The following is a 17,617-nucleotide window of genomic DNA, read 5'->3' as shown; positions in this document are numbered from 1 at the left end:
AGCATAGAGGACGTAGTCTTAAGGTAGAATTTCTTCTTTTTTCCTGGAATTCTCAGTTCTTTGTTCTTAAGGCCTCTGACTGACTGAATGAGGCCCATCCTCATTATCAAGGGTAATCTCCCTTAAGTGAAGTCAACTGATTGTAGATGCTAACCGCATCATCAAAACACCTCCTCAGCAACATCTAGGCCAGTGTCTGACCAAACTACTGGACTCTATAACCAAGCCAATTTGACACATAAAAGTGGTGCATCCTATAAAAGATAGGTCTAGGGATCCTTTGCCAATACCACGTACCAAGTGGCTAAACTTAAGTTCAAAACTACTCTGTTCTAGCCTATAATTCTTGATCTTCCTTCTGTAGGGTAATTCCTCTTCCTATAGCACGCAGTGTTTAGAGTTCCAATGACCCACTGACAGCTGGCAGCCCAGATATAAGCCATTGATTAGATGACACACCTTTTTGCTTACCCAGAATTAGCAAGTGTAAATATTTTGGCATATTTACTTCAAAAACTTTATAGATAAAAAGGAAATCCCTTATGTTTACCTGCATTATCATATTTCCTTTCTTCCCTCAACATGAATAATGAGTCATGAATCAAGTGCAATTTACTTATACTTCAATTAAACGTATATATTCAAAAATATGTGGAATTATTTTATGTATTTCCACTTTATGTAAATGATATTGTTCTGCAACTTTTCATTTCACCTCAAAACAGTTTCTCTGAGATACATGATGCATAAAAATACACATAATGTCATTTGTTTTAACAGTAGATACACGTATATTTAAGTTAATTGTTTTATGTTTTAACTGTATAAATACATCTCAAATGACAAATTCATTCCCTCTTGATTGGGACACTTGAATTGATTCCATTTGTTACTAATATAAACCATGAGGCTATGAACTTTCACATACATATGCCCTTATGCATGTGGGAGAGTTTCTCTGGAATATATACCTACAAGTGGAATAGACGAGTCATAGCAGAACACATTCATGTTCTACCTTTCTGCATATTACCTAATTTTCTCTAAATGGTCAGACCATTTATAATCGCACCAGCAGTGCTTGTATTTTTTTGTTCCCTAACATCATTCTAACACTTGCACTATTCACTTGAAATTTTTTTCCAGTCTGATATGTTATTAAACATACTTCTCTTTTTATTTTCATTTCCTGCTTATTAATGAGATTGTGTGAATTTTCTTATGTTTATTTTCCATTCAGTTCTCCTTTTTCATGAAATGCCCATTCAGAACTTTGGGTCATTTTTATTTAATTGTATGACATTAAAATTTTTTATTTATCAGAATTATTTATCATGTTCTAATGATAATCTTTATCAAATATGTTGAACATATGTTCCAGTTTGTAATTTGCCTTTTGAATTTATTTATTGTAATTGATCATATAGAAGTTTTCTATGTTGATAGTCAAATTTATCACTTTTTTGTCTTTAAGATGTCCACTATTTGAATCTTGTTTTTAAAATCGTTGCATAACCCAAAGACATAAAAATATTTTCCTGTTGGATGTGTGATGTTTTGAAAATTGGAGTTTGAAAGTTTTTAGACAGAGCACACTTTCTCTGGTTTACCACAGACCCCATCAGGAGTTATTCTCTTACATCTGACCAGTTTACACATTTTCTGTTAGGTCCTTTAGGTTGTAATCTCCAAATTAGACAGGTCAAAGCATAAGGTGAATTATATGAACTGGATTCCTCAGACCTTAGGTTACTTTGCATCAAATTATGACTATAGCTGAACAACCTCAGTCTAGGTTTCCATGGAAATTAAGCCTTCAAAGAATACATACTGGGAGGTTGATAGCTTCCAATACTATTTCTTAAATTTTGCGGAGGTGCACTCCAGCACATGAAAACTGAATATATTGGCTTATCACTTGCCTCTAACAAGCTTTATAGGAGCTTTTGCTTCTTATCTTTGTATAACATACTAATAAATATTAACCCTGATGTGCATGATTCTCAGATGCTGGACTGGAGAGTGGCAAGTGCATATTTGATCCTGGCTGTGACGTTGATGCTGTGGAGCTCAGGAAAAGTGCTCTCAGTGGATGTAGCAACAGAGGTAATGGAAAATAATTTAAAGGACCATGTGTGTGTTTTTATGGGCATAAGCAGTTTCTACTAGGGTAAGAAGACAGTGCAGTCACAAACACAGAAATGCCTTGATAAGACAAAATGAAGAAAATAGGCATATTTTTCTATTGTCTTATTTTTATTCCCATCATGATATTCAAAGTTGCAAACTTTAAATTTAAAGAGTAACAATTATTAATTTTTTTCTCTCAGTGGATTCAGAGCAAGCCACTTATCTAGATACTGGAAGTAATAACAAAGAGTTGTATTCCTTGAACAAAAGAGCATATGAGATAGTTCATTATCATTTCAGCCATATTTATAATAAATCAATTACATCAAGATAGAGTGTTCTAATATGAAATTTGAAGCTCCTTGAATGTCAAAATGTGAGTAGTTTTAGCCAGTTTATTTATTACTGTATAATTATTTGCTTGGTGTCATAACTGAAATACAAAGTAAAGGAAATGCAAAGGCATCTTCACACAGACAAAAGTTAATTTGACTTTATTTGATCTTATTAGGAAAATATAAATAGTATGAAATGCATTTCACAATAGGGTATTTTTTGTAGGAGTTTTATAGTTTTTTCCTTAGGGTAAGTATATCTTTTAAAAGAAGCAGAGCCCTAGTTTGTATGTGTCATTAGTTGGAAGAATAAAAACATTTCTTGGAGGATGCACTGGGACATAATTAAAGATCTCCTATATTTGCCCCTTTAAAGTTTGTCGCCTGCTCTTTGGGGTTTCTTTCTCATGATTATAGCATCCTTCCCTTCTCCAGTTTCTATGTTGTCAGGTCTTTATATGGAAACGACAGAAGTTGAGATTTTAAAAGAAGTTTGGAAAATCAAACTTCGATTAGAGATGTGAATGAAGTGGATGTGGTTAGAACTAAAGTAAATCAGAATACAGGGTAAAGGATGATATTGTCTGTATTTTAAAATTCCAACTTCTGTGTGAGACAAAAGGAAAAGATGTTAATTTTGTCCAAAATTTAAATTTTCTGTAGCACACTACCTAATTTAACCTCTCTGGTCAGTGTATTTAAACAACCTACTTACATGGAACCTAAAGTAGGGAATAAGATCTTGTTACTCTGTACATGTTAATGTAATACCCTGATATATGCCTGAGTATTTGGGACATAAAATAAAAAAAAATTTGCAAAGTCCCCTTGATGGACTGGTGGAAAAATGTGGAACTATTAAACTTCCCAACCAGGGGAATTGCTGATATTGTCTCAAGCATTAAGGGCTTCCAATTTAATAAGTCAAGCCCTTGATCTTGAGGCTTGCCCATATGAAAATTATTTCTGCAATGACAAAGCTAAGCCTACTTACAATTATGCCTGAGAGTCACCCTCAGAGAACTTATTTTGTTACTCCGATGTGCCCTCTCTCCCTAAGCCAACTCTGCCAATAAACCCACTACCCTCCCCACTATGTGGTACATGACTTCCAGGGGTGTAAGTCTCCCCGGCAACGTGCAACATGACTCCCAGGGATGACTCTGGCCCTGGCATTGTGATATCGAGAATGCCTTCTTGACCAAAATGGGGAAAACAAATGAAACAAAACAAGTTTCAGTGTCTTAAGAGATTTCAAATAGAGTTGAGAGGTCATTCTGGAGGTTACTCTTATGCAAGCTTCAGCCAAATATTGAAAATTGCCACAGTATGCCAAGCCCCAACCGACAGTATTCCTGAAAACTCTGAAGAATACCCTGGGCTCTGTTTAAGACTGTATAAATGTTTTACTTAATAAGTTTATTTTATCAGAAACTTAAATCCTCCAGATTGTTCCTATGCCAGATAAGCCCTGAAACCCAGAGGTACCAGTCTCTCCAAGAACATCAACCAGTTTCATTCCTCTACCACACGAGATCACACCTCTTTCCACCATGAAGAAGCTAAAATGGTCATTGCCCAGATATCCCTGAAGATTGAGAGGATGATCAAATGAGAGGGAGGAGGTATAACTGAGAAATTAAGATTTAGCAAATGATTATGACTACTTACTCATTGTATAGATATCTCTTTTTAGTTTCTAGTGTATCAGAATAGCCAGAAGGAAACACCTGAAATTGAACTATGCTCCAGTAGCCTTGATCTTTGATGATGATGGTACAACTATACAGCTTTTATCATGCAGCCATGTGATTGTAAAAACCATGTGACTGACACCTCCCTTAATCCATTGTATGGGTAGTTGAGTAATAAAATAAATACATGCATAAAAAATTATATAGGTTGGTAATATGGGAAAAAATACCCCTACATAAACTAGAAACAATAGTTACAGTATTACTTTAATAATCTTTCATCAGTTATAACAAATGTAACTACTGTTAAAAAAGAATAGAATTACAAAAAAAGTGTTATCATCAATTGTAATAAATTTCACAAACCAATGCAAGTGTTGGTGGTGGGGTGGTATATGGGAATCTTGTATTTTATGCACGATTGTTCTGTAAACTCACAACTTCTTTAATAAAAAATTAAAAAAAAAAAAGGAAATCTAGAACTACATTGTGGACTTTGCCCTCTAGGTAACAGATATATATAGATAGATATAGATATAGATATAGATTGATATATATAACATTATATACATATAGTGTTTTGGAATAATTAACTCTAATGGCAGTATTCAGGATGGAATAGAGGAGAGAGAATAGGAGGTAGGGAAACAGGTTATAAGGGGACTAAAGGAGTACAGCAAGCAGTGAAGAGAATCTGATATAAGTGTCTAGCAGTGAGAATCAGAAAGAGCATGGACAAGAGAGATTATCCAGGAAAAATTGACCAGATTTAGTGGCAGATTTGGTTGGAAATAAGCAGTTCAATAGCTTTGAATCCCTAACCATAGGTATTTCAAATCCAGACTATAAGTATTTCAAAGACAGTTACTTGAGCCCATGATAAAGGTATAGTATAAAGCCACTCTTTTTTTTTTTTTTTTTGGAGAAAATGAAGGGAACAGAAAAAAGAATGGAACAAATAATCCAAGAATAAATACAGAAAGTAAGGGAGGTGAGAAGGGTTTGAAACTTAGACCAAGAATCTTGAATGTGAAATAATGTGACTGAAGGGGGAAAGAGAAGAGAACTCCTGGAGCTAAAGTTTCGGCCCACAGAGAAATATTTTCAAGCTCTTGGAATGACTACAGAATTACTCAAATTAGTTAACAGAAACACAGAAAAAAAAATGTTGTTTGAGGGCCTAGAAAAGGAAAAGACAAACTTCACAAATTGGACATCCCTCACATACTGTTATCACTTGGATGAAGTAAAAAGTAACAAATACAACAAATAAACAAAGAAAAAAATTACATGGGACAATAAAGTTATTGAGACAGCTCTGACACATTGTAGGCATGAATTAATACTTATTAATAAATGACTCACATGGATGCATATGTTAGTGTTCCTGAGAACAGAGAATGAATTCTGTTCATTTTTGTATCCCGTAGGTTTAATGAGGAACTTGGTACAAAATGGATGCTTAAAAATTGTGGCTTGAATAAATAAGGATTGAATGAACAATGAAAAGAGAATAGCATGAGGTTTTAGTTTTCTAAGAATTCATTCAGTAAGTATTCATCAGAAATTTACTGAATACTAACTGTGAACAAAATATTGGGCTAGAATTGAATAGAGCCAGTAAAAGATTAAAAAGACACAGTCCTTAATCTCAAGTTACTCACAAACTAAAAGGAATACAGATATATTGTAACCAATATAATACAAGGTAAAATGGAATGGTTGCTGCAATCAAAGAGGTTTAAAGTACTATGGGAGTAATATGGAAGAATGCAATTGTTACTGGGAAAAAATCAGAAAGAATGATCAGTGAATATAACAAATTTTAGAGGCAGACCCAGAGTCTTCTCTTTTTATTTCTCTCTCTTTGTTTTTGTTTTCTTTTCTTTTAGCTACAATTCAATTCTGTGTGTTTCAACTCCCAAAAAATCTAGCTTTCTGTCTGGAACGTTAACACCAAGAGTGTTTTGGTTTGCTAAAGCTGACGAAAGACAATATACCAGAAATGAACCGACTTTTAACAACGGAAATTTGTTAGCGTACAAGTTTACAGTGCTAAGGCTCTGAAAATGTTCAAATAAAGGCATCAACAGGACAATACTTTCTCCCCGAAGACCAGCTACCAGCGAACTTGGGCTCCTCAGTCAGATAGCAAGGCACATGGTGACGTCTGTTCATCCTGGGTTCCATTGCTTTCAGCTTCTGGCTTCAGTGGCTTCCTCTCTCAGCTTCTCTGGGGCTTTTCCTGTCTTTGATTATCTTACAAAGGACTCCAGTAAGAGGATTAAGACCCACATTGAATGAGGTGGGTCACATCTCAATTCAAATAACCTAATCAAAAGGTCACACCTACCATAGGTCTACACCCATGGGAATGGATTAAAAGAACTATATCTTTTCTGGGGTACATACAGCTTCAAACCATCATAATGAGTAATCAGAAAATGTTTCACGATGTTAGCTTTCAGGTAGCAGAAGCCAAATGTAGATGATTACACTTATTTTGAGTTTCTTTGCCTCTGAATGGAATCACCTCTCTCTGCCCTATAGGACTTTGATTCTGGAGTCATAGATGTACAGTCACAGCCCACAGTCAGGGAAGAGAAATCAGCCACTGATCTGGCAGCAAAACTCTTGCTTCTTGATGAACTTGTGTCCCTGGAGAATGATGTGATTGAGACAAAGAAGAAAAGGAGCTTCCCTGGTTTTGGGTCTCCCTTGGACAGACTCTCAGCTGGCTCTGTACATCATAAAGGTAAAAAGAGGTAAGTGAGCTCTTAGAAAAGAAAAGTTCACATTCTCTAATTCTCCCATTCTGAGTTTAGAAACAGAGAAAATTCCACATAAAAAGTACAGTGAAAATCTTATAGGTAGTCAGTTTGATAGTGAGTTAGTTAACTTTGGGATATACAGTATGATTTTGGAAACAACTGTATAGGGAGCACAATTAGTGTTATAGCATGCATTAATAATTTTGTCATAACATTTCCTGAGGAAGATGCTTTCAGACGCAGATTATTTAAAATAGTTGTTATAAGACAGTTTGGAGATGAGGGGGTGTATGTGTGCAGTGGGATAAATATGCTGGTCAATTGAATTTTCTTTTTAAAAGAAGTAACCAGAATACCATTTTTATACACTTGATACAAATATTTCTAAAACATGTGAATAAGTTCACTCTCCTAAACCAAGGTGCAATGGAGAACTCTCAGGATTTGAAGTCAGAATATGTGTTTTAACTCAAATTTCTGCTAATCTCTAGTCCTGTCACTTGTACAAATATCTTATCCCTATGATCCTCTGCTATTTTATCTGTAAAATGGGGATAATAATTACTTTGGTAAAAATCAAAAGAGATAATCAAGTGAAAGTGTTTTTTCAGTTATTAGTTATCATAACAGAATGAGAATACTTGATCTCCATTTTATCATTGAATATCTGTCAGTACTTTAAAACAAACAATTCATTTTCTACTGCCCTCAACATCTGTTCTTCATGTTCTTACATTTCACATTAGGAATATCACAAAAGACTACACAATTACCAAGCTAGGAATCTGGAGAATTTACCAGAATTCCTCCTTCACTAAATTCTCTAAATCCCATCTGTTCTCTATCTTAAATATCTCCAGAATATGCACCGCTCTCCACCCATAAAGCTTTCCTAATTCTGGCCTGAATTTTTATCTTTTTCACATTTGTCCTTTCTCCAGTCTTTCATCCTCTCCCCCTCCACCTCCACCACCACCACCACCATCAGTTCATCACCAGTGGATACTCTACTTTGCCATCATGTTGATTGATTTTTAAAACAAAAATCTTAGTGTGAAATGTGTCTCATTGCTTACAAGATGAAATCCAAACTTCGTAGCAAATCCTAAAAAGAACTTCATGGTCTAGCACCTGATTTCTTCTTGCATTCATCTTCACATCCTTTGCTCCAATTTTACCTGCTTATTTGGAATTCTAGTATCTATCTCCTTATTCATACTTCCATAACTTGATTTCCAGGATAGAGGATGCAATTTGCTAGATCACTGTTCTGAAAGATTCCCAAGACTACACTAAGAACTAAGATCATCTCTTCACTTGGAGACTGTAATTTATCCTACCTAAACTGGAAAAATAATCCCATACTGTATTTTGAACAAATTTACAAATTAGTTCTATTTATGTCCTAGTCACTGTATTGGGCTCTGGTGCAAAAGAGGAGACAAACAGTCTTTGTCCTTTAAAGAAGTCATGTTGTAATAAGAAACACTGCCATATTTATAATGAACTATAATGCCAGACAAGAAGAGATATGCTTAAAGAAAAATTTAAAAAGAAGGGAGGGTCATGGAAATCCAAGGGATAAGTGGACTTTTAAAGGAGAAAACATTATGATTTCTAATAAATATTATTTCATTTACTCATGCATCTTGCAACATGAGCAACTGAATAACATGAAGCCAATTATAAATGCTATATATGAATATGTATATATGAATTTATAACAGAAATCATAGTATATATGCCAAATATATATTGCATAAATCTTATGTGTATATTATACAAGTATGTACACATGCATATGTATACACAAACACACACATCTACATCATTGAAGTTTCACCATAACAATTTATTTAGTGTCATAAAGACATAAAGAGAGGCTATATTAGGAGATATCACCTATCTATCTATCCATCTAGTATCTATGAAATATAACTTACCTTGCAAGAAATAAAGAGAAATTACCAAACTTTTAATATCCTCCAACTGAATGGATTTTCACATATAAAGGCTGCAAATAAACTGTTATAACCTTGCAAAAATGCAGGCAATATTGTTTCCATGAACACTACCTGAGGAAGCTACTAGATGAGGTACTTCAGGCAACCAAAATGGCTGGAGATACATCCTCATAAGAATTAGTTATAAACATTACCTTCAGAACTAAAGTGAAAAAATGGTTGCAAGAAAGAAAGTGCTGTGTGTTATAGTTATATAGTCTGAGAGTATAGAAAACAGTACAACTATCAAACAATTCAGGGAGAATGGGAGAGCATATAAAATGTAGAATGAGCTTTTGATTGCCTCGTGGGCATTAACTGGTAAGAAAGGGATGTTACATTTTATAGATGCTTGGGGACATGGAGAAGAGGTAAAAGAATAGATTACAAACTAAATTTAATGAGTATTATACCACAGAATAATAGTCAAAAACTGAAAAGAATAAGGAACAAGGTTGTTAATAAGAATATTAGAACAAAGGTAACCATAGAATAAAAATTTAAATCTTCCTAAATGAAATGACAGCACAATAACATAGAACACAGCGTGAACTTTTATATAATATACAAATATAACATTAAAAGTAGATTCAAAAATATATTGATCATATCAATAAATATAAAGGATGTAACCTGCCTATTAAAATACAAGATTTTCAGATTAGCTAACAAAGCAAAATCCAAAACTTTTCTGTATTCAAGAGATACAACAAAAAATAGAGATTTAGCAATTTTGACAACAAATGAATTCTTGGCAAATTATGCCAACAAAAACACAAATGTGAAAGTAACAAACAGTGCAATGACATATATTAGAGAGAAACCACAAGAGCTGTTAGGAATAGTTAAAAATATATTAATAGTAGGAAATTGTAATGCCTTTATAAAAATACAAGAAGGATTATGTATTCAAAATTTCAAAATGATGTACAAAACATAATCCAATTAAACAGAGCATATTGATCTGTATTGGGCTCTGGTGCAAAAGCGGAGACAAATATAGTCTTTGTTCTTTAAAGAAGTCACATGGTAATAAGAAACACTTTAATATAGAGGATATAACTTCTTTTCAAGTATATACAGAACATCACAAAAATTTATCATGCCTTAGGGGACAAACAAAACCTCAAGAAATTCTAAAGAATAAATATCACAAAAGTAATTGCTAACAAAAATGCAATAAAACTGGAAATTAATAGCAACACCAGAAACAAAAAAGGCACTTACCTGGAAAATATGAACCAGCTATTAAACAACTATCGGATCAAACAAGAATAAGGAATGAAATTAGATGTTTTATTGAAAATAATGATAATGTAGCATTATGGATACATAAAGCAAATACCAGAAAAAAATGTGAAGCATTATAACAATAAAAATAAAAAAACAAAAACAAAGTAAACATTGCAAAAATATATATATAGACCGGCGAAGTAAACCAAGAAAACCAGAAAAAAACAAGCAGAAGGTAGGAGTTAATGATAAAAGCTGAAATCAATAAGGTTTGTAAACCAAAACAGAGGTTGTAATCAATAAATTCAGAGCTGGCATTTTCTAAAATCAGGAAAAAAAGGTAAGCCACCAGCTGATCTAATTAAGAAAAATGTCATTAGAAATGACAAAGTAGAAATCACCACCAAAACAGAGGGACTTTTAAAAAAAGAATAAGAAACTACTTTCCTCAATTCTATATAAATAAATTTGAATATCTAGACAAAATAGATAAATGGATAAATTTTTAGAGAAGTACAACTTACAACATTGACCCATAGAGACACTAAACAGTCCACTTACCATGTAAAAAAATTTGAAGAGCTTGCCAATTGAAAACCACAGGTCCAGATATTGTCACAGAATTCTACCAAACCTTAAGATAAGGATAATCCCAAAATTACTGTTAATTTTCATGGCATAATAAAAAAGGTAAATTTTCCAAATTAATTTCCTGAAATAAGTATGATATTTACCCCAGAACCATAAAATGACATTTTAAAAAAGAAATTTTAGACATCCGATTTATGAATAGCAATGCAAAAATATCATAGATAAAACTTAGCAAGAAGAATCCAACAATAATTTAAAAATATAATACATCCTGACCAAGGGAGGCTTATTCCACAAAAGTGAGTGCTTCAAAATTAGGAATTCCTTTCATGTAATCCATGGATATGGAAAAAAAGAAACATATAATCATATCCATAACTTACAGAAAAGGTATTTGACAAAATCTAAAATTTAAGCATGTTAAAAATAAAAACATGCAATAAAATTAAAACTGGAAAGAAACTGCCTTAGCATGATTGTGTGTGTGTGTGTGTGTGTGTGTGTGTGTGTGTGTGTACTTCAGCCAAAAGTCAGTATTTTACTTAATCCTGGGATATACTGGAAGCTTTACTAAAGTAAGGAACAAGAGAAACATGCTCACGTTGCCACTAAAATTTAGCAATGCAATTAGACAAGGGAAAGTATTTCGAGGCAAAGGCACTGGAAAGGAAGAAGTAAAATTATATTCATTTATAAATATGTGGGCAAAATCACAATAATTAATGGTGAAACTACAACAAAATTCTTTTAGTAAAAATAACAAATGTATACACATATAAAATAACATAAATTTTAATAGCTTTTATATAAAAACAGATAGCTAGAAGATATAATAGCATCAAAGAGTGGAAAATGCTTAGGCATAATGCCAACCAAGTGTCCAAATCCTATAGACGCAAACTGTAGAACAGTACCAAAATACTCAATTTTGGTACAATAGCTAACTGTTAAGAGGTAAAAAATTATCTTTGTGTTCCTTCCATGTTCTCTACCATCACATTCACATCCAACTAGAAGATTGGCAGAGCTAAGGAGAGCTAATACATTTGCACAGAAGCTCACCCTTGGGCTTGAAAAATAGGGGATTTTTCCCAATCTAGACTCTTTATCTTGTTTCATGAGTGAAATTAGAGTATCAGTGTTGTGCTACTTTGTGCTCTCCGGTTTAACTGCAAAGGTGACATCTAGCATCAATATAAATACTTAGAATTTATTTATACTGAGGTACACATTAACAATTTTTACATGTAATTTATGTTTTTAATATATTATTTTTTATAGTTAATGTCTAACCAATTCAAATTAAATTCCAGGGGCACTTCCTCTGAGATTTTTCTGTAAGATTAATTTTTTATACCATAATATAATAGACATCACATCAAATATTTCTATAGACATTCTTGTTTTAATAGAAGGAAATAATTTTAGACATCTTTCAAAGAGTAATAACTCAAGATTCACATTTAAAATTTATCTATCATCTATTACAAAAATATTTTCAAAATCATTGAAATACATAATAAAAGTCACAGGACTAAAACTAATATTTCCACATGTTCAGTAGCAAGAACTTCTAGTTTAGAGATCTGCAACTACTTTGTGAAAAGGCTTCACAAAAGCTACAGTAATTTTGTTTGGGAGGGGTGTATCTAGGGATACTTGCTGCTCTTTTATCACATTTTGTGACATAATTCAGAAAGTTTTATTCCCTTCTTATTTATTTTTGGATTTTTCAAGACCAGTTAATTATTTTGTTACTTTAATATGCATCAATGAATACACTTTCTGTAGTTGCTTATAAACACCTGTGATTTTCATGTATATCCCATCAGTTTTCTCCTTTTCAGGCATGCATTCTGCATATTCTCATACTCAGCAAGAGATTGTAATAGGTCTCAGATCCATCTTCCATACTTAAGTCCTAGAGATACCATCTATTACTTAAACCAAGGATTCTTATGCTTTTTGTGTGCCATGGGGTACTGTGGCACTCTGGTGTTTTTAAGTGGATAAAATTCATAAGAGTTTGAAGGTTACCAAGTATATAGCCACAGAATTATAAAAATATTTTTAAAAACTAACTTGTAATAAAATAACATATTTGATTCTTTATTAATACATAAAATAATAAGATCTAATGATGGTCTAAAAATGATAATTTCAAGTGGTAATATACACACAAAAAATTTCTATGTACAACAACTAAAATGTGATCTGAAAGTATCTGTGATAGGTAAACATTATGAGATTTATTATATAGGAATTGGCCCACATGACCATGGGAACTGGTGAGTCCAAATTCCATAGGGCAAGCCATAAATTGGGAACTCCGATGAAAGTTTCAGTGAATTCCCCAGTGTTCTCACCCAGACCAAGTTTGTGCAGAGAATGGGCTGGTGCTGCTGCAAGACTAAAAAAACACACCAGGTACAGAAGCAGACATGGGTTTATTGGGACGTAAGAACAGGAGAAGTTCCCCAGTGGTGGCTCTCGGTAATGTTTAGGCTCTGCAAGGGACAGGGGGAGTACAAGGAGTAATACACAGTTTTAGAACAAAGACATTTCATATAGTATGAGGACATCAGGTCTGTAATATAATTGTTAAAGGGGCCTAAAACCTGATGCTTTACTAAGATTAGTGTTTAAGACTAAGATACAATCAATGCCATCTTACATCTGTGATTACATTCTCCCCCCCCACCCCCAGGGAGATTGTTTACTTTCTTGATCTTTGTCCTTGCCTAAAGCAGTTTTGTTATAGGCCATTTAGGAGGGGGCCCAGGCCCTGGGCTGCCACACCCAGAAGCTGGCTGGCTTAAGTGGAGAGAGAAATTCTCCTTTCTGACTGCTGAAATCATCAGTTCTCCCTTTAAAATCTTTAACTGATTGGACTTCTCTCACTGAAGGCAATCTCCTTTGTTGGTTGTAGATGTTATCAGCCATAGATGGTAAAGATTTAAATCCATGAAATCTTATCCTCACAATAATTATCAGACCAATTCTTGTTTTGCTAGTGTTGCCTGGCCTGCATTCCTTGCAGTATTTCTGCTGCATGTCATGGGGTAGGGGTGCCTCCATCAAGCACACCTTGAACAAGACTCACAGGCTGCAAGCAAGTATGTCACTATATTTCAAAGGGAGGTGTAACCTTTTATGTAATTCCTGTACAGTCTGATGACCCTTATGCCTCCATTTATGGTGTAGCCCATCTGTTTGGTAATGGTTTTCATCAACCTATCTAATTTTAGCTAATGTGCCAACTTCAAGATTTCCCAGAGGCATACGTGAAGTATGGGCTGCAATGTGCTAAACTGTTATTTTGGCATCAGGGATTTTGTGCCCTAACCCATATATCTTCCCACGTGGCTTTATCCCATATGTCCTGACCAGCTCTGTTCCATTTTCTCCTGTTGCTACTGTCCCATCCAGAGAGTCAGACCATGATACAAGGCCCAGCTGGTTATGCATATGGAATTCAGCATAGGTTCATGGACTATAACCATCCAGGCAGCTTGCAGCTCATCCTAATGACTGCTTTGACATTCTCCTTCATCTATCCATATGGTGTCGATAGTTATTTGAACTGCTATCACGTGCCATCATGGGGGTTGTCTTCTACAGGAACCATCAGTATACCAGGCATCCTCCAATGGGGCTCCTGGAACCTCTATTGATGTGACTTTCTTATTGCTAGCATGCATGATGTAGGAGAGTTCAGATCCTCTACATACACAACTGGCTCCAATTATTTATGTAATTCTTCAAATAGTGGGTAGTATGGACAGATCTCTATTGTTGCAAATAAACATGTCATTTTTGTAGTGTGATAGCTTGGCACAAGCACTTTTAAGCCAAAGGTAAGTGTTATTGACCCCATCCACTTATTAACAATGACATTCACAAAGTTATTGGCAAAGTAATTGTTACGAGATCAGTTTGCATAAGAGCAAGATATACTGTTAACAGTTGTTTTTCAGTAGGACACCTAAATGGTACTCACTTCATTCAGTTTGCAAGCTTGCTCTGCTATTAAAGTATCTAGAGACTGGATCTTTTATAGCTATTTTTTCATGTTGGATTGCTTGCTAAGCCTCAGCATCCAAATGCCACTGAGCATCCTTCTATATTAATCTATATAATGGTTGGACTATCTGAGCTAGGTAGGGTATAAAGGGCTTCCGGTAATTTAATAAGCCTATAAAGGCTTGCAGTTCTTTAAGGGGCAGGGAGTTGAACACCTTTGTACTTTATCTATAACTGTAGCCAGATTGACCTTTGTCTTACCTGACCAAACCACCCCTAGGAATTTTATTTTTATAGGCTGTCTGGGCCTTTGGATCTTGGCATCATGGATGGCCCATCCTTGATTCATTAAAGGGCACTGTGCTGTCATTTCTAGAGATGTAACACTATCAGAAGTAAGCAAAATATCATCAACATAGTGAAATACACCAACATTTGGTGGCTTTTCCCATCTTGCTGGTTTAGCTGCCACCATTCTATGTATGACACATGGTGGGGCTTTGTAGGTAACCTTGTGACAAAACCTAGAAAGTCTATTGCCACCCTCCCCTGTAAGTGCAAATTTATCTCAGGTCCATGAAAGTGTTCAGTATATGCTGCTTGCTTCATTCCTAATTCTCTATGTTCTGTAATTCTACCATAGACAACTATTTGCTTATTGTGAACAGCATATCCCCGTCATTAGACCAGACCAATTTTGTAGCTAAAATATAACATATTAATAAATTTTGAATTCTTCATGGTCTTTACTGTACATAATACTGTTTCTCCCTACATCCCATAATTTTAGTAACCAAGTGACTACCCTCTCTCAGCCCTTTTGTTTAAACTTTTCTGTTAATTCTACTAATTCTGCAGGGTATACTACTTCTACTTCCTCATTACTGCCTGCTGCTGGGCAGGGATCTCTTCCTGAGGGTCCATCAAGAGCCCTGGTTGCTTCTTTTTTGTAGTTATTAGTGGTCTTGACTTTTTAGGCTTGTTTTCAATTTCAATTTCAATTCCCATTCTCCCTCTCCTGCACTCTCCCAGGGATGCCACACATTTAGATCCCAGTCTTCCCTCTGGATAACCGCTCAGACCTGCCACCAAGGCATCCTATGTCTGTGTCTTTTCACAACTTTACATGCTATTACTTCTAACTGTCCTAATTGTTCTAATTTGGTTTCACCATTTTTGCCAATTATATCAGCATTGTTGGAACATGCTAGCCTAATATCCTTTTCTAGTGCTAAAGCATCTTATAATCTCCTTACTTCAGCTTCTGCTTTTAACTGTGTTTGTGTAGCATATCTAGCTGCCTATAACAATGGCTGTGTGGTGGCAGCAATTGCTTCTTTTCCTTGCAAATTCTCTTTGCCCCCCAGGTTTTCCTGCAGAACAGATCATTTTTAGGGCATCCCTGTACTCACACACTGGGTCAAACTGTTCTAAAATATGGGCTTCCTCCCTCACATACTGGAAGTTGGCCATCCTGGAATTTCCCCCACCAACTGGAACATTACATCCATAGATTCCTGTGCCTCTAGACTTGTTTTGTTTTTGGTCTCCTGGCTGCTTTGCCAATTGTCTGACTGTGAACCTACAGAACCGGTTCTGCCAAAATTTGAGAGTACTTAAGACTGAAAAACAAAGCGGGCAACTCCATATAGCAAAATAGTAACAGTTTATTAGGGAACTTATAGACCAGGAAGCCAGTCATAGGTCACTACAGGATGTTCAGAGGAGAGCAACCCAATAGGTTACAGACGGCTATATAGGGCAAGAACAAAGAAGACACAGAGCTAAGTAAGGATTTGCAAGATCGTAAATATGCTTCTTTGAGGTTACTGATATGTAGTAGTAGTTCATGCTTAAGAATGTGCATGTGCTTTGTAAGATGCACTTATAGAGGGTTTTTTTATCTGTCTAATCTAGGAATTCATGGCTTTTCTGGTTTATGGTCTCTCATCCCCTTGGGACAGAGTGTGGGTCTCTGCTGCTCAGCAGTAACTGCAGCCAGGTCAGCCTTGGTGAATGAAAGTCCATGTTGCTGAGCCACTGCATGACCTCAGTGCCTACAACCATGACCACTTTATTCATGAGTGAAATGACAGGAGTGACTGGGGAAAGAGGCCAACTGGTATCTACAGAACAGGTCATTTTATCCACTCAATTATTAAAATCCTCCTCTGCTGAAGTCATCCTCTGGTGAACATTCATATGGGACACAAATCATGTTTTTTTGCTTCTTAGGAAGGTCTATCCACATACCTATCCTGCAGGCCTCTTTGTCACCAGTTTTCCAACAATGTTCCTTCTAATTCCCTGACTATCCAGTCAAACTATTGGTCACAGCCCATGAATCAGAATACAAAGGGATCTCTGGTCATTTCTCCTTCTAAGCAAAATGAGCAACCAGGGGAATTGCTCAAAGTTCTGGCCACTGGGAACCTGCCCTTCACTATTGTCCTTCAAGGATGTCCCAGAAAGTGGCTGTAGTGCTGCAGCTGCCCTCCTTCGATTGGTATTTGTTTATCATGCAAAACCATCTATTAACCAGGCCCGAGTTTTTCTTCCTCAGTCAAGTGATTGTAAGGAATTCTTCATGAGTCCATAGCTCCAGATTAGGAAAGAGAGGATAATGTGGCAAAAGTGGGGCCATGGCATTTTGGCTACTTCCTTGTGTAACTTACTTGTGCCTTCAAGGCCTGCTTGAACCCAGTCTCATATCTACCACTTCCATATGATGATGGAGTGTTGCTCTGCACACCGAGCCTTATGGCTTGGTGGGTCAGACAATACCCAGATCATGATGGGCAATTCAGGTCTCATAGTAACTTTGTGGCCGATGGTTA

At 35.3% G+C, this 17,617-nt stretch overlaps 1 protein-coding gene across 1 annotated transcript in view; it reads left to right on the top strand.

The window, feature by feature from the left end:
* The first annotated feature begins 2,007 nt into the window (after positions 1-2,007).
* Positions 2,008-17,617, top strand: part of OSTN (osteocrin) — a 31,512-nt gene continuing 15,902 nt past the window's right edge. Inside the window, exons 1-2 of the mRNA XM_037843923.1 lie at positions 2,008-2,106; positions 6,710-6,924. Coding sequence (XP_037699851.1) covers positions 2,008-2,106; positions 6,710-6,924 — 314 coding nt within the window. The remainder of the gene's footprint in view (positions 2,107-6,709; positions 6,925-17,617) is intronic.

Source organism: Choloepus didactylus, chromosome 1 (assembly GCF_015220235.1).
Source record: "Choloepus didactylus isolate mChoDid1 chromosome 1, mChoDid1.pri, whole genome shotgun sequence".
Classification (NCBI taxonomy): Eukaryota; Metazoa; Chordata; class Mammalia; order Pilosa; family Megalonychidae; genus Choloepus; species Choloepus didactylus.
This window is presented reverse-complemented; position numbering and strand designations above follow the sequence as displayed.